Source organism: Trachurus japonicus, chromosome 20 (assembly GCF_045865225.1).
Source record: "Trachurus japonicus isolate A0001 chromosome 20, Traja_1.0".
In the NCBI taxonomy this organism is placed as follows: domain Eukaryota; kingdom Metazoa; phylum Chordata; class Actinopteri; order Carangiformes; family Carangidae; genus Trachurus; species Trachurus japonicus.
The window spans coordinates 2,872,051-2,897,421 of NC_140926.1; the positions used below are offsets into that span (position 1 = coordinate 2,872,051).

A 25,371-nucleotide genomic window follows, 5' to 3' on the forward strand; every position below is an offset into this window, starting at 1 on the left:
ATGTACATTGATGTGCACTGTCCCATCCAAAAGAACAAATAAAGTAAAAGTAAAGTAAAGTAAAAGAAGCTTGTTTTTAGACACTTTTTTTTTTTACTTCTTTCAAGTATATTTTCGCTTGAAATAATTAGAAAAATCTGACAGTGGATCAAGTTTTTCTTTCTTATTACAAGCACAAAAACCTGCTTTCACTGGCAGATTTTTCTACTTATTTCAAGTGAAAATTAGTTTGAAACAAGTGAAAATGATCTAAAAACAAGTTCATTTTTAGGTGATGAGTCTTATTTTAAGTGGAAAGAGATTAGTTTTGACTAGAAATGAGACATTTTGACAAGAAATAAGACAAATATTCTTGGACGAGATTTTGAGTTTTTGCAGTGTAAGACACTGACTAATACTCATAGTAATGCTGCGTTAGCATCAAAACAAAGTAGGCTAAATAAAAAAAAATGATAATACATACAGTAAGTAGTAGTCTAAGGAAAAAAGTGGAAAAGTCAGGGGCCCACTTTAGTATTCTTTCAGGGGCCCCAGAATTCCTAGCAACAGCCCTGCTCCTCCTCCTCTTCATCCTTCCTGTCGGATCGATCTCCTCTGGCCTCGTGTCTCTGTCATTAGCAGCAGCTGATTGTCAGAGTGAGTTTGGTTTGATGTGATGGTTTCTGTCTCTGTCTCCACGCTGGTTTAAATAAAGATAAATCAATCCTGTTTTATCTTCCAGTCTTTTGTTTCAGTGTTAAAAGAAACGATCCTAATTAAGACGTTAAAGGGATAGTATCATTTTTTTAAAGTGTGGTTGTATGATCTACAAATAGCCCCTAAGTACTTTAATTGCAGTAGCAGACTCTCTGCACTCCTCCCGTTAGCAACGCCAGCCCATAATAGCCCTGCCCAGAGATTTACAACATACAGTGTTGTGAACAGACCCAAAGAAACGGCCTATTTTCACGGCCTAATAGAGGTTTTACCCGAAAAAAAAAACTACACAGTTCCATTGTTCGCTATAATATAATTTTTTCCAGCCCCTCAAAGTTCAGGAAAAACACAGTTTTTATTTGGACCTAACCAACTGCTGATCGGCGGGCGCTAACCCTGGGCGGAGGGATACGTGAGTTGGTTAGGTCCAAATAAAAACTGTGTTTTTCCTGAACTTTGAAGGGCTGGAAAAAATTATATTATAGCGAACAATGGAACTGTGTATTTTTTTTTCAGGTAAAACCTCTTTTAGGCCGTGAAAATAGGCCGTTTCTTTGGGTCCATTCACAACAATGTATGTTGTAAATCTCTGGGCAGGGCTATTATGGGCTGGCGTTGCTAACGGGAGGAGTGCAGAGAGTCTTCTACTGTAATTAAAGTACTTAGAGGTTATTTGTAGATCATACAACCCCACTTAAAAAAAATGCTACTATCCCTTTAATCACCGGCACATTGACTCTAATAGAAAAAGAAAAAAGGAAATGTTGGTGCAGCTCCACTCAGAGCGTTCGTTTCATGTTACGTAACGTGTGTGAGATATTTTCAAACGGAGCAATAATTTAATAATTATTCAGCAAAGTTAAAGCTTCAGTTGGTAACAATTATTCAGTCATATTTGCTGGAACTGTCACTATATTCTGATGGTCAGACATTAAATGAGTAATTTAGGACAAAATCCAACTCCTCTGGCTCCACCTACAGCCTGTAATCGTATTTGCCAAAATCCACCGCGCCCGACGATTCTCCACCAGCCAGGTAGAGGGAGCAGGAGGAGCAGCCAATCGCAGCTCCTACACGTCGTGCTATGGATACGGTACATCTTTTTTTTTTTTTTTTTTTTCTCTGTGGGTGCGTTCATGGCTACTTTGTGTGTGTCTGTGTGTGTGTGGGGCGCTTGGCAGAGGTTCATAAAGGGACCTGACGGAGTATTGTCTTGAAATTTCCGACCAAGTCGCGGAGTTTACTTTCACTTTCGTCAACTTACCAACTGGAGCTTTAAGCTGCGACAAAAAAAAAAAAGGCCAAAAAAGCCTCTGAAATTAATCCGACATCTGTCAAAGATGAGAAATTATACAACAGCAGGAAAACAGCTGCTTCAGCTCCGACTGCACTCAACTGAAACTGTTGGTTTGTTTGTGAAAATTAAATTCTAACATACGAAGAAACTGGAAACATAAAGTTCTTCACACTACAACTTTCTGAAATTAATAATAATAATAATTTATTCTGCGTAAGACCCTGACTAATACTCATAGTACACTGTAAAAACTCAACATCTTTCCAAGAATATTTGTCTTATTTCTTGTCCAAATGTCTAATTTCTAGTCAAAGCTAATCTCTTTCCACTTAAAATAAGACTCATTACCTAAAAATTAACTTGTTTTTAGATCATTTTCACTTAATTCACAATAAATAGAAAAATCTGCCAGTGAAAGTAAGTCTTTTGTGCTTGTAATAAGAAAGAAAAACTTGCTCCACTATCAGATTTTTTCTACTTATTTCAAGTGAAAATCTGCTTGAAAGAAGTAAAAAGTGTCTAAAAACAAGCTACTTTTAATATGATGAGTCTTATTTTAAGTAGAATGAGATTTGTTTTGACTAGAAATGACATTTTGACTAGAAATAAGACAAATATTCTTGCTAAGATACTTGAGTTTTTGCAGTGTAATGCTGCATTAGCATCAAAACAAAGAAGGCTAAATAAAAAACGATAATACATACGTAGTCTAAGAAAAAGAAAGGAAAAGTTAGGGGGAGGGGCCCACTTTAGTATTCTTTAAGGGGGCCCAGAATTCCTAGCAACGGCCCTGATAATAATAAAACTGATCATTTTCCAGTTGCTGGTCGTTATTAACGATGATTTGAACTGAACATCAGAGGCCGTTTTATCTCTTCACAGTGAAAATCATTCACTCATTAACAGTTCATGTCATAAAAAAACGCTGAAGCTCTCTGAGGCGGTTGCCATGGTTACCACGGGAACCCCCCGTCTCCACACACACACAGCGCGAGGCCGGAGGATCTTCAGCTCTTCAGCTCGTGAACTCTGAAGCTGCGTTCAGGAAGTCGACTCTGGACTCTGTGATGGTGATTCATTAGGACGAGTGTGAATTTAAAAAAATAATAAAAAACAACACTCAAACTGAACTCTTTCTGCTGTTTAGAGTTTTAGTTTTAGTGATGTAATGAAACTTATAAGGATCTAATACTTCATTCCTACACTCTAAATCAAAAACCACATCAAGATACAGCTTTAATTTAACTTATATTATTATTATTATTATTATTATTATTAATATTATATATTAGATTACAGGGTTATTGTTAATTAACTCAGTCAGGTGAGGCTGTTATTGTTTGTCTGATATGAATAAAGTCATGTTACTTTATTAATGCCTCTATTTATTTATTTATGGATCATTTTGTGGTAAATGTAGTTTTTTTTATAGTTATCAGTTTTAGAGGTAAAGTCAGAGACTGCTTGATGAAAAACTGTCCCTGAAGGCAACGTGCATCAGCGGTTTTGCATGAATTTCCCTCTAAAACAACTCTGTGTGGTAACGTTGTGTTATTATCTCATAGCGTGGTGAATGTGCAGCTCACAACTTGTCCACCAGAGCGTTGTGGAGTTGTTGGATTGTGTATTTGATGAGTTTGATGGAGGGAAACCAAGAAATCCCATAATGAGCCTCCGTAGCGTAGCTCTGAGCAGCTCACGGCTTTGCTCCGCCGTTCTAAAAACAGCTTGCACCGACAATTAACAAGTAACGAACCTACTGCTATGACTATAGGGATTATGGCAATGGGCCAATTTGCCAAAAATGTTGAACTATCCCTTTAAGAGCAAACCCTGAAATAAAAAGATGGAAACTAGTAAATCACTTAAAATTCATGTTTTTTTTTTCAGATCAAACATTTGAAATCTCTGAGTTTTCTGATAAAATAAAAGGTAAAAATGTGTCACACAACATTGTTAGTCGTTGTCAGCAGCACCATCAGTATTGTGTTGGAGTAAATCTCCATCCCATAATTCAACAATTCTCAACAACTGAGCCAGAATCAGAGTCGAGCAGCAAAACTAAACTCTCCACAGCCATCGATATGATATTCGTTATCAGCAGAACTATCAGATGTCAATAACAGCAGCACGGTGGTTTTACCTACCAATCCATCAATAATCGATCATCACACAGCGATGACAATGACACATCAGGAGCCACGGGAATCGAACCACCGATCACTGCACGTGGTGGTGGCGGTCGGGTCACCACACAGTTTAAACTCAGCTTCACTTCATCTGATAAACTAAACACAGAACCAACGACCGGCCTCTTCACTACGGGAAACATCTGGGGACAAAAAGGTTGTTGTGATTAAAACGTCTGGACGTCGACTCCTCACCAGTTTCCAGTTTAAAGGGATACGCTAACAATTTTTTTTTTTACGTGTCTTGCCTCACTCCCGAGTCCATGACCAGCAGATAGACACCATCCTTTCGACTGTGCGTGCAGTAACCATGGAGATAGAGCCATATCGCCCGTAATTAGCTTAGCTCAAACACTGGAAGTGTATAGGTAGTGTTAGCCTGCCTCCACCTAAAGTCGCTAATTAGCTTAGCTCAAACACTGGAAGTGTATGGGTATGGGTAGCCGATCTTCGTCTCAGAGCTGACAAAACTCTCCGGTAAGGCATCTTGAGCGGTCAAATGCCGCTAACGGGACGAGATCGGTCAAAACGGAGGGTTCAAGCAAAGACGCTTTATTTTGGTTCAAGCTAGCTACATCGAGGGTAGGTTAGCTTCCTGTTTCAAAGTAAAAGCACAGATTCTATCGTCATGGTTTTCTGTATGTAAAGGGCAACGGGTGTTTTATTTTGTGAAAGTAACCGGAAGTGCGTTGGTCACAACGGCTAGCTTGAGTAGCGCCAAATTCGTTCGAACAAAATGGTAAACAGCTGGTATTTAGACAAATTAATGACACACTGCTGATCTAAACGGCTACTTTCTCTCCTAAACATGTTTGAAATGTGGATAAAGTGATATATTTACAGAGTTTAGAGCTAAAATGAAATCAGCTTCTGACTGCTGATTTCAGCTCGGGTAGGAGGCAGGCTAACACTACCCATACACTTCCAGTGTTTGAGCTAAGCTAATTAGCGACTTTAGGTGGAGTCAGGCTAACACTACCCATACACTTCCAGTGTTTGAGCTAAGCTAACTACGGGCGATACGACTCTATCTCCCTTGTTACTGCACGCACAGTGGAAAGGATGGTGTCTATCTGCTGGTCATGGACTCGGGAGTGAGGCAAGACACGGAAAAAAACAATGTTGGCGTATCCCTTTAAACCTGCTCTATAGTATCTGTATTTATTATAGACTAGCCTATCGGCCCTGAATGCAACACAGACTGAAACGTGCAGCAGCTCCAGAGCTTCAGCGTTTCATTACGGTGATGATGTGAATCTAAATCTGCCAGATGTGCAGACGTGAATGTGACTTTAGCGTTCCAGCTGTTCCATCAAATGTCAGCGTTATAAATCCACATCATCTGTCTGTGTGTGTGTGTGTGTGTGTGTGTGTGTGTGTCTGTGTGTGTGTCTGTCTGTGTGTGTGTCTGTGTGGGTCGGAGTGAAGTGAACACAGCAGCAGAACCAGCACCAGGACTCAAAATGGATGGATGTGCTCCTCTAAAGTCAGCTGAACGGAATAAAATAATAATGACGGGATTAAATAATACATGGAAAGACATGAGTGTTGGACCGGCTGGAAGGAGGAAGAGGAGGAAGAGGAGGAAGGAGGAAAGAGGAGGAGCAGGGTCTGTGACCATGCCGTGCTGCCTTCAGGGACCAGTGAGAATAAAAAGAAAACATTTTAGCTGAATGTGGGCTATCTTCCTTTAAAACGACAAATTAAATTATATTTTTGAATTTAAAGAGAGATTTCACCTAAAAAAATAAAAATAAAAAGGGAAGTCTGAATATAAATAGATATAAAACATCTGGATAAAAAGGAAACGAGACAAAGGAAATCTGAATATCAGTGCCTATAATTAGATTCAGCCTCCAAGCTGCTGTTTAACTGTACTGTGTGTGTGTGTGTGTGTGTGTGTGTGTGTGTGTGTGTAGGCCCAGTAACCCAGTGATGGTTGTGTTGTCACAAAGACAAAGGATGACAGGATCTCAGGTAAACTGTGTGTGTGTGTGTGTGTGTCTCTCTCTATGTGTGTGTGTGTGTGGTGCGTCCACTTCCTGTTGTGTGTGATGCACTGATGAGACAATGAGCTGCAGTTTCCTCCTCACACACTCACACACACACACAGACACACACACACGCTCGGTCCCAGCTGCATCACATCAGCTCCTCTGACATTTCTGTTTTTGTTCTCATGTTCTATGCAGAGAGACTTACATCACATCACATCACAGCAGCAGCAGCAGCAGATAGCCTAATGCAAAAGTTCAGCTCTTTACAGCTGCATGTTGTTGTTTTTTATTTAAATGGATCTAATAATATGAAGCCGAATTGAACCGAAGATGCTGCAAACGTTAGAAATATTCACATTTATGTTTCATCCTGTGTGACTTTGCAGCGCTGAGGGAGTAAATGTGAAATCAAGTGGTTTTTTCAACGGAGTTTCGCGTTAGAATAAACAACCCGCGGTCACATCCAGCCAAATAAAACCGTGCAAAAGCAGGAAAAATAAAAAATAAATATAATAAATGTATATAGGCCTATATATATATTGCATGTGAATGTTGCAGCAGCTGCAGACAGCGACTCACCTCTAGCAGCAGCCAGAGTGTCAGCGCTAAGCCGGCGGACATGGAGCTCCGCATCGCGCCGCCTTACGGGAGCTGGGTGAAGCCGAGTCCGCGTCAGGAGAGCACAAAGCCGGGGAGGAGAGAGGAGGAGAGAGGGGGAGAGAGGGAGGAGGAGAAGCTCCGCGGCTCCCTACGTCGCTCTCATCCCGCCGCTGCTGCACAGTTTCCCGCAGAGAGAGCCGGAGGATGGAGGCAGCAGACCGGGGTGGTGGTGGTGGTGGTGGTGGTGGTGATGGTCCACATCCACACAGGCGGAGATTGATGATGATGATGATGGCATCATGGTGGGAAACCGCATCAGGCTGTGATGATGTAGGCGCAGGCCACGCCCCCTTTCTGTCCTCCTCATCCTCAGGCCACGCCCCTTCCCCAACAAACAAACATTGGAACAAACACTAACACACACTTTGAAGCTTTAAGAGATTAAAATGTCACTTAGCTGTAAAAAATAATTTAAAAAAAAATGCAAAAACTCCATTCATTTCAACTCCAAGTTTGCTTTTGGATTTTAAAGCCATAAATTGATAGATCCATGATCTATCTTTGGATTAAAAAACAGAAAAAACAATCGAAATCTTTAGGAAAGGAAAAATGTTTTCATGGGTTGCTAAGGAGAAGATGACAGCCAAATTTGTAATGTCCCCACCATAGACTGTAAAAAGAATGGCCGTAGCACCGTGACGTCCCCCATTGGTTTTGGGGAGTCGTTTTTGTGACTCCAACATGGCGGCCTGAACAGCGCCATGTTGGATTGGCCGGCCGAGAACCCACCCACTGGCCTCCAAGCAGCTGTCCACGGAGCTGCTCGGACCTGTCACTCAACGTTTCCGCGCCCTGATTGGCCAGAATTTTAACTTAATAACAGTAAAACGGTACAGTTAAACCCCCCTCAGAGTGTGTGCGGGGGTAGAAACTATCGGTTGAGAAAAAAAAACGTTCTGACACCAGGCTTTTAACATGTTTATTGAGGATGTAAAGTCGGCGATTTTAACATGGGGGTCTATGGAGAATGCTGCTTTCTGACACCAGCCCCCAGAGGAAGAAGAGGGGATTGCAGTTTTTTGAACGAGGAAGTGACTTCACTTCTCAGACCCACAACTGCCCCCTTGGTCCCCACTGACTAAAAAAAAAAAAAAAATTGAAATTGACCAAAGTGTTTTTGTTAATATAATAATTTTCCTGACACCAAAACAAAACAAACATCACTTATTTATGAAATAGCAATATTTAATCATGTCCCCCAGTTTTAAGGGATATTCCGGCATAAATTTAATCCATGACGCTATCGCCTCATTGTGGGTGTCGCTTGAAGTTGAAAAATTTGAACTTTTCAAGTGACATTGTGTGACGCTGTACCGCAACATCCAATCAGCGTTGATAACCCTGAGCTCATAATCCAAGATGGCCGCTCTGTGCGTCAACAGTGAATAAAAGTTGAACATTACACTGTTTATCAGCCACTTTGTCTTTGTGTCATTAAATTAGTCGCACCAACAGACACGTTATGTTACTTTTTTACACAAAATATCATGTGGTGTTCGGTCTGAGTTGGTAAAACAATGTTACAGTAAACAAAAGGGACAATAATAAACATGAAGTTAAAGGTGTGTATGCTGTATGTCTTTGGTCTCATTAAATAAACTACCACATTTCAGCTGATGGAAACCAAAACAGAGGTAAAAGACACACAATCATTGCATTTAGCAGCTATGAACATGTTGGTGTAATGTTTTCTCTGTTGCTCTGCCCCCTGGTGGACAGAGTTATGATTAATACACCTTTAAACAGGAAAACAACTTGTATAATTTATTTAACTTAATGGAAATCTGCAGTAGCCTATAGACGCAGACAGGAAACACTGTTTCGGACTGAGGACGCTGCAGTTTTACGATGCATCTGAACCATTAAACCCTCATTTATTCTCTCATTCATTCATTCATCTTTTATTTTAAATCAGACAAACCCATAAACAAAACTGAAGAGCTGAAATAAAAACAGCACCGGTCTCGTCCTCCTTCAGTAACTCCAGGTGATTATGATTACCAGACAGCGAAATGAGCTACAAGGGACTGGATGGTTTCTGACGTATAGCTGCTATACGTTATAAATATTAATAAGACCACAGCTTCTTCCAGCTTCCTGCTCCTCTAATGGGATGTAATGGTTCAGAGTTTGTAATAAACGACTGCCTCGTCTGTCAGTGAACGGTTTCGTACGTCGGCTGTTGATTCACATTCAGCAGCGTGGACGGACGTTAACAGCTGGGGACCGACAGAAGCTGAGAAGACGCACGGCAGAGCGACGCTGCTGCTGCTCTGGATGGAAACACACAGTCAGAGAGGAACGACGGTCCATTGAACGCACCACCAGGAACTCTGCTGCTCCGACCGAGGCCACAGACAGGACGTTAAATCATGTGACACACACACAGAAACACACACACACACACACACACACACACACACACACACACACTGGCTGTGCCCTAATTCAGGAGCGACATCCTTCAAAAGGCTGCATCTGAAAAAGAAGACGAAGGTTATTGTCATTATAAAACATACAAGAAAAATTGAAAAAATGAAGAGACCACTTCAAATACATCTATCTATCTATCTATCTATCTATCTATCTATCTATCTATCTATCTATCTATCTATCTATCTATCTATCTATCTATCTATCTATCTATCTATCCATCCATCCATCCATCCATCCATCCATCCATCCATCCATCCATCCATCCATCCATCCATCCATCCATCCATCCATCCATCCATCCATCCATCCATCTGACTTTCTCTGGTTTTACTATTTATAGGTTGTGTTTGAGTAAAATGAATATTTTTGTTTTATTCTATTAAAGCAGAAGTAAGCGATCCGGTGGTTTTGGCTAATGCTGCGTTCCAGGCAGGCTTTTGAAACCGTAAATTACAGCTTCATGTCACAACTTACGACTTTGTAGCGTTCCAGGCAACCCACTCGTGTTTCTCCGACCTGTTTTACCTGTGAAAGTCACTATAACGGCCACTCATAACTTCTGACCCGTGAACTCGTACCAGATCGAACTGGTACGACTTCACAGGTCGGAAAAACACCAGTTACGAGTTGCCTTGAACGCACCATAACAGTCCTCGTCCCTACATCACCACATTCAGGCGCATCCCTTGGCTGCACACACAGCCCTTTATGCCGTTCTCTCTCCTCATTGGATAAAGGTTGTAGGATACGAGGAAAGTTTTCTCCTGGGCTCTTAAACCTTAAAAATCTTAAACATCACAGATGTAATTACGACGGAGTATTAGGGCCAAATTGTGAAAAAAAAAACACAGACTTCGAGAATGGAGTCATACATTTACGAGAATAAGTCGTACATTTCCTATGAGAAAAAAGTCATAGCATTACGATAAAAAAGTCGTAACATCACGAGAAAAAAGTCATAACATTACGAGAATAAAGTTGTACATTTCCTACAAGAAAAAAGTCATAATATTACAAGAATAAAGTCGCAAATTTACGAGAATAAAGTCGTACATTTCCTATGAGAAAAAAGTCATAACATTACGAATATAAGGTCGTACATTTCCTACGAGAAAAAAGTCATAACATTACGAGAAAAAGTCGTACATTTACGAGAATAAGTCGTATACATTTCCTACAAGAAAAAAGTCATAACATTACAAGAATAAAGTCATAACATTACGAGAATAAAATTGTACATTTCCTACGAGAAAAAAGTCATAACATTACAAGAATAAAGTCGCAAATTTACGAGAATAAAGACGTATATTTTCTACGAGAAAAAAGTCATAACATTACGAGAAAAAGTCGTACATTTACGAGAATAAGTCGTATACATTTCCTACGAGAAAAAAGTCATAACATTACAAGAATAAAGTCATAACATTACGAATATAAGGCCCTACATTTCCTACAAGAAAAAAGTCATAACATTACGAGAAAAAGTCGTACATTTACGAGAATAAGTCGTACATTTCCTACAAGAAAAAAGTAATAACATTACGAGAAAAAGTCGTACATTTACGAGAATAAGTCGTAAACATTTCCTACAAGAAAAAAGTCATAACATTACGAGAAAAAGTCGTACATTTACGAGAATAAGTCGTACATTTCCTACGAGAAAAAAGTCGTAAAATTACGAGAAAAAGTCGTACATTTACGAGAATAAGTCGTATACATTTCCTACAAGAAAAAAGTCATAACATTACGAGAAAAAGTCGTACATTTACGAGAATAAGTCGTACATTTTCTATGAGAAAAAAGTCATAACATTACGAGAATAAAGTCATAAATTTAGGAGAATAAGTCGTACATTTCCCACGAGAAAAAAGTCGTAAAATTACGAGAATAAAGTCGTACATTTCCTACGAAAAAAAAGTCATAACATTTACGAGAATAAAGTCGTACATTTAAGACTTTATTCTTGAAGTTTGTGATTATTTTATTTGTCGATGAGGCCCTAATTCTCCGTCATACGTAATAAATCGATCAACATCTGGTTTTCTAAACAGAATCTGAACCAGCTGTTCTGTCCGTCACTATAAAAAGGTCAATTGTGTTTGTGCAGCTTCACCTGCGTCTCCATGGCAACACCTGCTGTGAGGGCGGAGCCTTTTGTTGCTGCAGCAGCGTCACGCTACGTGTGTTTGTCTGTTCGACCTCCTGCTGCGTCGCCGGTGAGCCTTTACTCTCCTCTGCTGTGTGTGTGTGTGTGTGTGAATAAACATGAAGCCAGAATAATAACTGTCATTTATCATAAACGACACAAACACACTTCTAATGTTTCGTTTCTTCCCTCTTTTGCCAACAGGAAGGAACTAGCTCGTTAGTTTTTGTTTTGTTTCCTTTAACGACTGTTAAATTAATGACGTTAAAACGAGATGAAACGACTGAGCGATGAATCATCAGTTGTTTATCTTTATGGATTAAATCATGTTTCATAACAACATCATCACTGTGGTAAAGTTCAATGTTACAACAACAAACACGTGGGAATATTAATCCTCTGCTCTGCTCTGATTGTGGTTCAGTCTCAACATTATGTTGCTTTAAATGAACGAATGATCGAACGTTTCACAATGATTTTCTTTCCTTTCAAACTTGAGATGAGAAGATTAAAGCAGAAGTAAGCGACACTTTGTCCTTGTTGTGATGATTTCTTTACAAAATAAACAGTGGTAATGTCCATAATATCTCCGACCGTTTATTTTAGTAAAGAAATCATCACAACAAGGACAAAGTGTTAGTTTCTCTCTGTGATGGGATAGTAATGTCTTTCTGGGATGTTTCAGAGTTGGGCTATCTGAGGTGAGTGGCTACATGCAAAAACACAAAGTTTCTACTGTTTCTACTCTACACTATATGAGTTCAGTGGTGTCTCTAAGGATTCCAGTCATGTACCAGAGATATCTGATTGTTTTCTGAGTGTTTGTTGTAGTTGAAAGAATTGCCCCCATGGGTTAGCGTTGTGGCTATCCCTAGCCCCGGGTAGCCATGGTAACTCTGGTTTGCCTGCAGCAATTTAAAGCCAGGGACACACCGAGCCGACCGTCGGGCGTCTGGCCTCGTCGGACGGCGTCGGCAGCTCGTCTGTTTGGTGTGTTCCTCTCCGTCGGGGAGCCTCGGGTCTTGTCGGGTCTCGTCGGGGCCGATTGAACATGCTCAGTCGGGACTCGTCGGCCGTCGGGAGAGTAGACTCGTCGGGTGCTCTGATTGGCTGTGTGCTAGCTATGGCGATTCTGATTGGCGGTGCCCTAAGCGAATCAGCGCGGTGTGTGGGAGGGACGGAAGTGACCACAGTAAACAAACGGTGTCCTAGCCTGTCCTACAGTAAAAATGGTATACAAAATAAAAAGAGGAGTAAAGCAATATATTAAGCAGCAATATATATATATATATATATATTTAAACATCAAAGATGTTCAATCAAACCCACATACGGTAGTTTGAAACAACGTTCAAAACACACACAGCTCACAACTAAGCATATAAAGCCTGCTAGCTTAATACTAACGTGTAATGTAAAACACCATAGACGGGCTAACAGAAATTAGCATAGGCTATCGCCAATTCGCGGCAACCGAGCCACAGCAGTAAGCTGCTAAAAACTGTTTTAATTTCGGCTTTAGCGCTGTTAAAACGTGGCTGGTTAAATTGTTTTAGGGAGATTAATGTTGTCTCATTGATGAAATTAACTGTGGCAGTGGCATTAGTTTGTTTGAATGAAAAGTGAATTGGTCTGTATTTCTATGGGGGAGTCCTCGCCACTCAATCGCTCTGGTCGGCAGTCGGGGCAGTGTGTTTCACTTTTTCCTTTCTCCCGACGAGAGGCGACAGACTCGTCGGCCAAAGCCGTCGGCGTCGGGACGCGTCGGGAAGCGTCGTGGCGGTGTGTTCCTGGCTTTAGTCGCATTTTTTGCTCCAACCAACACTAGGTAACCATCAGGACAACGATTTAGGGGTCAAAAATGGCCGGAATTCTCCTTTAAGCCACCCGATTGGCTGGTTGGAATAAAGTGAGAGTTCAGGTGTTCCTAATAAACTGCTCAACTAAGTTTATATGTTTCATTTGCGACCACAGGCTGTAAATAAAGATGGACGCCTCCTCTGTGACTCCGTCCCCTTCAGTTTCTCTTTATCCAAATATGGTCAAAGAGGAAGCGCCTGTGTCACTTTGTACATAACTTTAGTCCTAAACAGTGAGTCCAAATTACATATGTTGTTGTGTTTTATCTTATTTGTTCTTTGTGGGTTTTTATTATTAACAAAACTAAACAACTTTTTCCATCTGCAGATTTAATCTAAATGGAAATGAGAATGTGTTTTGTTTTGTACTTTCACTTCCTTCACAGCTCGGATTCATTTTTATTTTGTCACTTTTTTAAATCTCCCTTGGAGCAGCAGCAGCAGCTCTGCTACTGTAAACCGTCGTGTTTGTTCATTTGTCGTCGTCTGCAGCCACTTGTTATTTGGCAAAGAGACTGTGTGATGCATGAGAATCAGCAGGGACAGACACACTCACACACACACACACACACACACACACACACACACAGACACACACACAGACCCACTTCAGCTGCTAATTCTCCGGTGCTTCAGTCTTTCAGTCTGTTTCATTTGCAGCCGCGGCCCCAGACAATCCAACCCTGATGTAGTAATTACCGGGTTATCAGAGGATGTAAACACTCTCAGCCTGAGCAGCAGCAGCGGTGAATATTTCCCACAATGCACTGGGGCGACGGATCGACAGCGTCCAACGACAAACCAGGAACATAAAAAAAAAAGATAAAGCAAAAGAAAAAAAGAGCCAAATGTGACTAGAATCAGCTCCTTCTGACTCGTGACTATTCAGTTTCATCCTGTCTCATATTGACCTTTAGCCACCAACATCTACACTGCAAAAACTCAAAATCTTTCCAAGAATATTTGTCTTATTTCTTGTCAAAATGTCTAATTTCTAGTCAAAACTAAACTCTTTTCACTCAAAATAACTGATTCATCACCTAAAAATGAACTTGTTTTTAGATCATTTTCATTTGTTTCAAACAAATTTTCACTTGAAATAAGTAGAAAAATCTGCCAGTGAAAGCAGGTTTTTTGTGCTTGTAATAAGAAAGAAAAACTTGCTCCACTATCAGATTTTTCTACTTATTTAAAGTGAAAATCTGCTTGAAAGAAGTAAAAAATGTCTAAAAACAAGCTACTTTTTATGTGATGAGTCTTATTTTAAGTAGAATGAGATTTGTTTTGACTAGAAATAAGACAAATATTCTTGGTAAGATTTAGAGTTTTTGCAGTGTACACTGTTTGTTGCCAACGAATCCTGGTGAACGTTTGTCCCAAATATTAATTCAAGTATACATTGTACGATGTTTGAAAATCTTGTTGTTAATACCAACACACACTGTACGAATATTCGTCTACGATGTTGGACGGCCAAGGCTCATGATTTATGTAGGCTACTCAGACTGGACGGTAGAAAACTGCCCATCGCCCCCTGCTGGCTGTCGTGCCTGTTGACAGCTGTCAATAAAGATTCATTTGAAAGCTCCGACGCTGGTTTGTTGATTAGCAACGATGCTGACGAAGCAGAAGAAGGTCGCTGTGTCCCAAAACGTCCAAAAAGAAGAGGCGCCAGTAAATGTTCACATTTTACCAGGTACCCAATAGCATTAAAGGGATAGTTCAACATTTTGGCAAATTGGCCCATTGCCATAATCCCTATAGTCATAGCAGTAGGTTCGTTACCTTTATAATTGTCGGTGCAAGCTGTTTTTAGAACGGCGGAGCAGAGCCGTGAGCTGCTCAGAGCTACGCTACGGAGGCTCATTATGGGATTTCTTGGTTTCCATCATCATCAAACTCATCAAATACACAATCCAACAACTCCACAACGCTCTGGTGGACAAGTTGTGAGCTGCACATTCACCACGCTATGAGATAATAACACAACGTTACCACACAGAGTTGTTTTAGAGGGAAATTCATGCAAAACCGCTGATACGTGTTGCCTTCAGGGACAGTTTTTCATCAAGCAGTCTCTGTATTTACCTCTAAAACAACTGTTTGCAAGGAGTTTCAGAGTATTCTCTATCTATAACACTGTGTAATACATCCACAGCTATTTGCCGGTTAATAAAATAGTTATTTATTTATGTCATATTTCTGAGCAAAGTTTGTAACTTTTATCAGACTGAAATATTATTGGATTACGATCTGATTGATTAGTTATTCGAAGACTTCATGTTCATTATTCCCAGAGGATGAACCGCTTCATGCCGTTGATATTTTTGGCTTCTACTTAATAAAAATGACTGGAAATATTTCCATCATGGTAGATTTTTTTTCCCCCCTAAGGATCAATTTTACTTTATTTTCATCTAAAGTTTGGCAAAAGTTTTAATGAATCCAATTTTTCATTTGTCTCACGTTTTAATTTGTCCAATAAATCCTCAGACCGTCGCCCAGTCGCCCTCTGGTTCCTCAGGATGCATCATGGGAGCTGAGCTGAAACCGTTAACACTCGACACCCTGCAGCCAATTAGAGCGAAGAGGAGTCAGGATGTCGTGTTGCTAAGCTACAGAAGCCTGAAGGCACTGACCAATGACACGAGGCTGAAGCTGAAGATGCTCTGACGGCTGCAGCCAGGAGAAGAGAGGAAAGGAGGCGATGCTGCTGCTGCTGCTGCTGCTGCAAAGCCTCATGGGAGAGGATTTAAAAACACAACACATTAAGAAAAAGACTTTGGGCCCTAGTTTGCTGGCGCAGCGCAGGTGGCGCAAGGTAGCGCAGCCGGTCTAATGCAAGTTTCGACCAGCGCAGCCTAGTGCAAAGTCAGATTGGAAGATTGGCAGATCGCGCTGCGCTGAGATAGGCGTGGCCGCGCAGCAGGGGGAGGCGTCACAGATTCAGCTTGGTGCAGTGGAAGTTTCGTCCGAAAATGTCCCGCCGAAGTTGCGCTGAAAGCTCGCCACCTCCAACCAGGTCTAATCTCAGCGCAGCGCGAAGCGCAGCAGGTGCAGTGGAAGTTTGGCTGACTGACCTGCAGTGCACACACGTCACCAAGACCTCACAGGCAGATCTCCACAGTTCCAGACACATTTCAATGCAATAAATATCCACAATAACCACTATTTAATGCAACTAACGGAATCAACACGTGAATTTATATCTATATAGATTGTCCCGTCACATCTGACGTCAGATCAAAGCAGAGATCAAAGGCTGTCGGTGCGTAAAGGAAACTCCACCTGAATTAACACAGCAGGGACGAACTGGCACTGAAAAGCAGCTGTGGATGTCCCAAAAGCAGGACTGAGGGTGGATGACTGCATGTCGCTGCCGTGTTGAGATACCACTCTACCCTTGTGATGATCCCCTTTATTTATTTATTTATTTATTTATTTACTTATTAATTCATTAGCGGAGAGCGACCGCGTCGTCACGCAGCCGTAATGAAAAACAAAACACAAATCATCATCTCTCTTAGTCCACCACAACAGCCTCGGTATCAGATAGTCAGTATATAGCCTACTACAGTATACTCAGCATCTCTATCACAGAAAAAAAAGAGAAAAAAAGAGACGGACAGAGAGAGAGAGAGAGGAGGACAGAGAGAGAGAGAGAGAGAGAGGGAGAGAGAGAGAGCGCGTCCTTGCTGATTTCATCCACATGGTGTGTGTTTATGTTGTGATTAGTGTAGCCTACACCTCTGATCTTATACACAGGGTTTGAATAAATGTGAGTTTCTTTATTAGTTTATTAGTTGTTGTTTCTTAGATTGCGTAGGGGTTCTCAGTGTATCAGATCAAACCTGGTTAAGTATATTAGTAAACTCATTATTGGTCACTCTGAGCTCGGACCTCCGGACCAAAACAGCTGTTTCCTCCTGGGAGAGGTTCGGCCTCTGGCGTCGCTGTTTCCTCCGTCCATGTCCAAGTATAAAATGACAAACTTGCAGCGCGCATCACCCGCCGCGCAGTTAAAGGTGAGGAGAGGAGCTCCTTTGATTGGTGAAGATCTGACTCGGCTGTGTCAAACCCACTCCACGCCTTTCTCTCCTCCTCCTGTCTCCCTCCCGCCCTCTCTCCTCCCTCTTTGCCGTTTGCGCCGGTGGGAGGGACGAGGGGAGGGGTTGCGCTGGTCTAAGTCTGACTGCGCGGCCCACCAATCTTGCGAAATGGACCTGGGCCACACCCCGTTGGCGTGGCGAAGCTGCGCTGATCACAGACTTCACCTGGTCGACGAAACTAGAGCCCTTTGACTAAAAGCAGGGCCGTTGCTAGGAATTCTGGGCCCCCTTAAAGAATACTAAAGTGGGCCCCTCCCCCTAACTTTTCCTTTTTTTTTCTTCGACTACGTATGTATTATCGTTTATTATTTAGCCTTCTTTGTTTTGATGCTAATGCCGCATTACACTGCAAAAACTCAAGTATCTTAGCAAGAATATTTGTCTTATTTCTAGTCAAAATGTCATTTCTAGTCAAAACAAATGTCATTCTACTTAAAATAAGACTCATCATATTAAAAGCAGCTTGTTTTTAGACACTTTTTACTTCTTTCAAGCAGATTTTCACTTGAAATAAGTAGAAAAAATCTGATAGTGGAGCAAGTTTTTCTTATTACAAGCACAAAAAACTTACTTTCACTGGCAGATTTTTCTATTTATTGTGAATTTAAGTGAAAATGATCTAAAAACAAGTTAATTTTTAGGTGATGAGTCTTATTTTAAGTGGAAAGAGATTAGTTTTGACTAGAAATGAGACATTTGGACAAGAAATAAGACAAATATTCTTAGAAGGATGTTGAGTTTTTACAGTGTACTATGAGTATTAGTCAGGGTCTTACGCAGAATAATTCAGTCATACAAAGATTAGACTACTGGGGTTTTTTATGGGCCCCACTGGGCGCTGGGCCCCTAGAGTTATCATCACCTTTCTCCCCTATACAACGGCCCTGACTAAAAGCAAAAAAAGAATTGATTGAACGGTCAAACTGATGTCAAACAATAATAAAACTCTCCCAGGTGAGTCTGAACGTCTGCTAAGAGGTTTTTCTGTCTCTGCTGTTGATTTATCCCTCGTCAAACGTCCCCGTTTCCCTCCACAATGATTAGAAACTGAATGTCAAACTGTTTTTGTCTAAATTAAACTCTATAGCTGCTGATACGGAACTTTTTTTTATTACAGTTTACAGGCAAAAACACTGAGATACGTCAGTCAGTCGACAACTGTCACAGTCAGATATTACTATTTTGAAAGCAACAAATCAACTGCAACTGTGAAATATTATATTTACCATATATGTTTAAATATTTATACAGTAAAACAAAAAATAATAAGTATTTGATCCTCTGCTGAGTTTGTAAGTTTGTTCCCCCATAAAGAAACGGACAGTCTATGCAGTTTTTATGGTAAGTTAATTCTAACAGAGAGACAGAAAATCAACTAAACATCCAGAAATAATATCATCATATAAAGGTTATAAACTAATTTACATTTGATAAAGTGAAATAAGCGCAAAAAATCAGCTCTCTATATATATTCTCCACTGTATGCAGCTTAAAATATGTTTTTGTACCTTATCTCATCTGTCTGCAGTGCATCTATCTATATATATAATAAATATTGATATTGATTTCTCACTTTCTTGATATTTATATTTATTCATCACTTACATACACTCATGCAAATTGTTTCCATCTGCTGTTTCTGTTTTTTCTCTGTGGTTGTTCACACTTTGTAAGTTGTTGGAATTAACACTTGACTTATAATTAACACCTGAATCACCTGCTCTTGTCTCTGTTTATAGACATTTTATTAAATTATTATCTCCTCTCTGAAACAAACTACACCGTCCATCAGAAACCAGAATAATCAGTTATTGATTTTCTGCAGAAAAAGAGAGAAAAGAAATCAATCCTTCCTCACTCAGCTGATCATTTCTCCATTGGAGGAACTTTGCTGCCACCTGCTGCTTCAGCTCAGCAACGAGTTAAACTACATGGTTTGTAAAAACATGTTCATTAAAGGGATAGTTCAACATTTTGGCAAATTGGCCCATTGCCATAATCCCTATAGTCATAGCAGTAGGTTCATTACCTTTAATTGTCTAACAGTTTAGATCATCTCCAGTTTGCTTACAAAAGTCAGAGGGGAACTGATGACGCAACTGTCAGTATGTCCCACACCCTGTCAAAGCACCTTCAAGCCCCCTCCCACCTTGCTAGGGCCCTATTTATCGATTTTACCTCTGCTTTTAACAGCATGCAGATTCACATCCTGCTGCAGAGACTTATCGACATAGGAGTAAACGGTGGTATTATCCACCTTGTTAGGGACTTCCTCTCTGACCGCCCTCAACAGGTCCTGGTTAATAATACTCGGTCCGACATCACTGTGCTTAACACCGGCGCCCCGCAGGGGACCATTTTATCTCCATTACTTTTTTCCATATACACAAACGAATTCCAATTAGATCTGGAAAAGTTTCGTTTGTTCAAGTATGCAGATGATATGGCCCTGGTTGCCTTATTAAAGAAGGGGGACATAGTCGGAGAGGAAGTATATAGAGCACATGTGTCATCTCTCCAGAAGTGGTGTGATGAAAGTTCCTTAGAGATCAATGTAACAAAAACTCAGGAACTTGTCTTTCATGAGAAGGACCCTGTGCAGCCCCTTATAATTAGGGGACAAATTGTAGAGGTAGTAGACAAGTTCAAATATCTAGGTACATATATTGATTGTAACCTAAATTTCAGTGAAAATACAGACCATATTTTTAAAACCTGTAACCAACGTCTCCATCTACTGCGCAAGCTCAACTCCTTTAGAGTGAGTAAGCACATTATGGAAACAGTTTATAAGAACCTGATAGAGGGCATTCTAACTTTTAACATGGCAATGTGGTACGGTAATCTAAATATTAAAGGAAGAAGCAAGCTGCAGAGAATAGTAAACCTTGCCTCAAAAATCATAGGGACAAGACAGAAACAATTAAGTTGTATTTACGAGGAAGTGCTAAGGAAAAAAGCTGTCAAAATAGCAAATGATCCCTCTCATCCACTCAATAGGGAGTTTGAACTTCTTCCCTCTGGTAGACGTTATAAAGTACCAAGGGCAAATCGTAATATTTTTAAAAATTCCTTTATTCCTAATGCAATTGGGGCACTGAACACCATGCCCCGTTGATGCGTTGATGCGATGATGTGTTGTAATGTAACTGCCACTGCTGTCCTGCTTTTGCCATGAAGATGTCTGTGTGTAAGTGTTGTTGATGTTTTTGTTGTTGTCCTGCTTGTTGTTGTTGTTATTGTCTTGCCTTGTTGTTTTTTATGAGACCAAAAACAAATCTCCACATCGTGGACAAATAAAACTAACTAACTAACTATCAAACTCATCAAATACACAATCCAACAACTCCACAACGCTCTGGTGGACAAGTTGTGAGCTGCACATTCACCACGCTATGAGATAATAACACAACGTTACCACACAGAGTTGTTGTAGAGGGAAATACATGCAAAACAGCTGATGCGCGTTGCCTTCAGGGACAGTTTTTCATCAACAGTCTCTGTATTTCCCTCTAAAACAACTCTGTGTGGTAACGTTGTGTTATTATCTCATAGCGTGGTGAATGTGCAGCTCACAACTTGTCCACCAGAGCGTTGTGGAGTTGTTGGATTGTGTATTTTAATGAGTTTGATGAGGGAAACCAACCGAGAAATCCCATAATGAGCCTCCGTAGTGTAGCTCTGAGCAGCTCACGGCTCTGCTCCGCCGTTATAAAAACAGCTTGCACCGACAATTAAACAATTTAACAAACCTACTGCTATGACTATAGGGATTATGGCAATGGGCCAATTTGACAAAATGTTGAACTATCCCTTTAATTTAATAAATACTTGGAAATAACCCACTAATTAATATCTACTTTTACTGGAAATTATTCTGGAGCTTTCAGCCACATGTCATCATGGTCTTCCTGGTCATGTCTCTACAGGGTTAGATCGATGACCTTTGACCTTTGACCTTTGACCCAGCCAGTGGATGCTGTGTGTGAATATTGATCTCTTGTAAAATGTCCGTATTGTTTGTAAATTTCTTGCAGTTTATGAAAGGACGTCTGCAAAGCAAAGTTTCTAAACCTCTGAATCAATATGAAGCAGTTGTGTTGAAATGGTTCAGTGTTTTGAAGCGTTTGATACAATTAAATATGGCGCCACCTGCTGGTCGACCGGGGCGAGGCGCCATGAAACACTCAGCACTGGTGTACAGTATGTCTAACAATCTATGTGCATCTTGAATATATTTTTCTGTTATAAATGTGATTGTGTCATCATAACATGCTCTATATGTAATACAGATAATACTTTTGCAACATTGATGGAAATACAAAAATTATACGTTTTTTACAAGATACAAAAAGTGGAAGAAAACACCTCAGTGAAGTTAGTTTCAAGTTGGATATTCGACTTTACATTCACTCCAGGTTCAGTGCAACAACTCCAATGGCGTGTACCGACTTCCTGTTTTCAAAATAAAAATGTGGGACATTTAAAGCAGAGATAACGTGTTTAAAGCTATTGAGCTAAAATGCTATTATTAACATATAAAAATTAATAAAGAAATATTTAGAGATGTAAAATGTAAAAACAAGAGGTGTATCTCTTGCAGCCAGTGGAGTAGTATGATATACCTCCTGTTTTTTAATATTTTAATTTTAATATTTCATATTGACTCTTGTATCTGACGTTACTCTGTAGCCAATCAGTGGCCGGCAGTCGGTTGACGTCACATTTTAAGTATTGGTTCAAAGAGTAAATTATAACATAAGAAATAATTTTTAAAAAACTGTAGGAATTTGTTTTTCTTTTGAAACATTTCTCATTTTTATTCTATCTATCTATCTATCTATCTTTCTATCTATCTGGTAGTTGTGCTGGCAGCTATTTTTCTATCCTTTATAATATTTATTGGCTGCTGTCTCTCTAACTTTTTATGAATATGTATTGTTATCTTTCTTTTGCACTGTTTGTATGCATTTAATTCACTGTACGAGTTGTGATGCAGCTGAGAAAATGAATTGCCTATAGGATCAATAAAGTATCTGTCTTTCATATTTCATTAATTCAAAAAGAGGATTTTTTTGTGTTTAAGATTAGAATCAGAATCACATGAACTGAAATATTAGAAATATATATTAAAATCAGACTTTGTTACTTGGTTCGTCTGCATGTGAGAGAACTTTTTGCATTTATCTATTGAATGTAATGGGATTTATGTAATGTGATGTCAGTGTTATGATAAAGACAAAAAGACAAATAAATAAAATACTCGACAAGCTTTTGAATTGTTTATTTACAGTAGGGGACATTCATGTACAAACCTGTTCCCATAGTAACAGAGCTTATTATTATTGTTTCATAGACACAAAATGTACAGTACAGACCCAGTGGAGGTGTAGTAGTAGTAGTAGTAGAGAAGTGCTCACCGTCTAAATGTACGAGTTTAAAACGATCCGTCTTCATGAACGCACCTTAAATCTTAAAAACACAAAAAACACAAATCTGCAGCAAAACACAGAATTAGAAAAAACTTCAAAACTCTGTCTCAGATATTTTGCAATAATAATAATAATAATAATAATAATAATAATAACACAGAAACACCTGAAATAAAAACAGCCAGAGTTAAAATTATCAAATATTATCTTCCAAGCATGGCACCAAAAAATAAAAATAAAATAAAATAAAATAAAATAAAATAAAATAAAATACAAAATGAGATGAAGAGAAGTTACAAACAGGGTTGAGTTGGGAGCAGCTGGTTCAGTTCGGAGGAAAAAAGCAGCAAAAACGTCGACTCGGACACGACGACGACGACGACACGGATTTTGGCTTCTGGATTCAAAAATCATGAAAAAATAATAATAAAAAAACAAAAACACAGTAAGAAAAGTGAAAAGTGAAAAGTGAAAAGTGAAAAGTTCGTCCTCACTGATCTGAAATAAGTGCCACAAATAAAATAAAATAAAAATAAATGAAAATAAATCAGGTCCCAACTGCAAATTCACCTCAGTCGTCAGAAAATATCTATTTACACTGGCGTTTCCATGGAGACGCACGCTCCCACCTGGTTGGATGGAGCTCGTCGCCACAGAAACGCGTCGGAGGAGTTTTTATTTTATTTTTTAGTTTGTTTAAATAACTGACTTGGACGTCTCGTTTACCCAGAATGCATCCTGCCTCATCATCATCATCAACACATGGCCGGTTTAATTTCAGCGTTTTTACCCGGCAACTGAACAAACCCTCCTCTGATTGGATGGTGCTCTCTGATTGGTCTGGACTGGAATGGGCGGGGCTTAGGGCTGTGATGTCACATGAGTTTGTGTTGGTTGGATGTTTGATGATTATTGATCGATTGATTACTGATCTGTGGATGAAATGAATCAATATTAAACATGTTTTTTTCGATTTTATCTGTTAAAGTTTTTTTGGTAACACTTTACTAGAATAGGAATTCATAAGATTGACATAACAGCTGTCATAAACATCAATGAATCCTTATGACAGCTGTGGTTAAGTGTCATTCAGTAAGTTATGTCACTTTTGATGCAAAGTTGACATTATTTGAGATGTTTTTGTTCTGACAACTTGACATAAAGACAATTTAAACTGTCATAGCAGACCTAATGGCCAAACTTTAACAATTATGTCAAGTTCTCATAACAAAAACATCTCAAATAATGTCAACTTTACATCAAAAGTGACATAACTTACCGAATGACACTTAACCACAGCTGTCAGAAGTATTCAATGATGTTTTTTTTTTCTCATCACAGAGGAACTAGTTCACAGTGTGTGTTGTGTGTTAGTGTGTGTTAATGTGTGTGTAGTTGTCTGGGGTTTCGACGCTGAAACTGAACCAACATATTGATCGATCGGATCTCGTCTCCGGGTTGAATCCAAACATCCAGAGTCGTCGACAGTCTCACATCTGTTACCGCCACATTTTTATATTAAATTATATTATATTATATTACTTCTAATAATACTTAATGATATATATACAGAATAAATACATATTTTTTATTTATAGCTCTGGAGCTTTTGGTTGACAAGGTTCCTACACATTTGACATTTCCAAATTCCATACTTTTTCCAGACCCTTATTTCCAGAATTCTTGGTAAAAAGAAATCTAATCATTTGTGATATTTGAGTAAATAGACGTGCATAATATAAAAAAAAAAACGCAATTTATCATTTGTTTTCATTATTCTGAATGGGTATGCCATTATGCAATCAAATCATTTCCAGGAGATCGTAGCTAGGTACAATAGCGCATACAAAATAGTTAACCCAAATAACTTCAGATAAGATAAATAAAATAAATATATTTCCATACAATAGTTTCCATTTTCCATACTTTTAAAGACCTGGAAATGTATAAAATCAAATTCCATACTTTTCCATACTTTCCATACTTGCGTAGGAACCCTGGGTTGAAGTTCAAATTATGATTTAATTTCTTTTCCCCGACACTTTGGACTTTAAATGTTTGTTTTTTTTGGGACTAAACATCTTTCATCTCAGGTCTCAGTCTCTGGACTCTGGATGTGGATTCAGCCTCGGTCTCGGACTCGTTTCCTGCTCCGTGGTTTTAAAAAGACGACGTCGCTCTTCAAAGTTCAAAGTTCATCAGTTTTTCCTAGAGTCGCATTTTGTTTGTTTTTCTCCGTTGAGAAAAATCGTCTCAGGGGCAAAGAAAAGAAAAACTACAACAGCAGCAAACCAAATAAGAAAAATACAGGTGACATAAATCTACTGGAGCGGTTTGTGTGTGTGTGTGGCGTCAAGCAACCAAGAGTGATGCATCATGGGAGAAATATGAAATATGCAAATGAGTTCCTTAGAAAAGAAAGAAAGAAAAAAAAAAAGCACTTAAAGTCCAACGTGTTAAATAAAATAAAATCAACCCAGTCTGACTGAGCAGCAGCATCAGGTCATAAAAACGTGCACTTTTTCATATGGAGGGGAGTTTATTTGCGTT

The 25,371-nt window shown here is 39.5% G+C and overlaps 1 protein-coding gene across 1 annotated transcript in view; it reads right to left on the reverse strand.

Moving 5' to 3' along the window:
• vopp1b (VOPP1 WW domain binding protein b) overlaps positions 1-6,812 on the reverse strand; it is a 26,520-nt gene extending 19,708 nt beyond the window's left edge. The window contains exon 1 of the mRNA XM_085763950.1: positions 6,759-6,812. Coding sequence (XP_085620076.1) covers positions 6,759-6,812 — 54 coding nt within the window. The remainder of the gene's footprint in view (positions 1-6,758) is intronic.
• Positions 6,813-25,371: the final 18,559 nt, after the last annotated feature.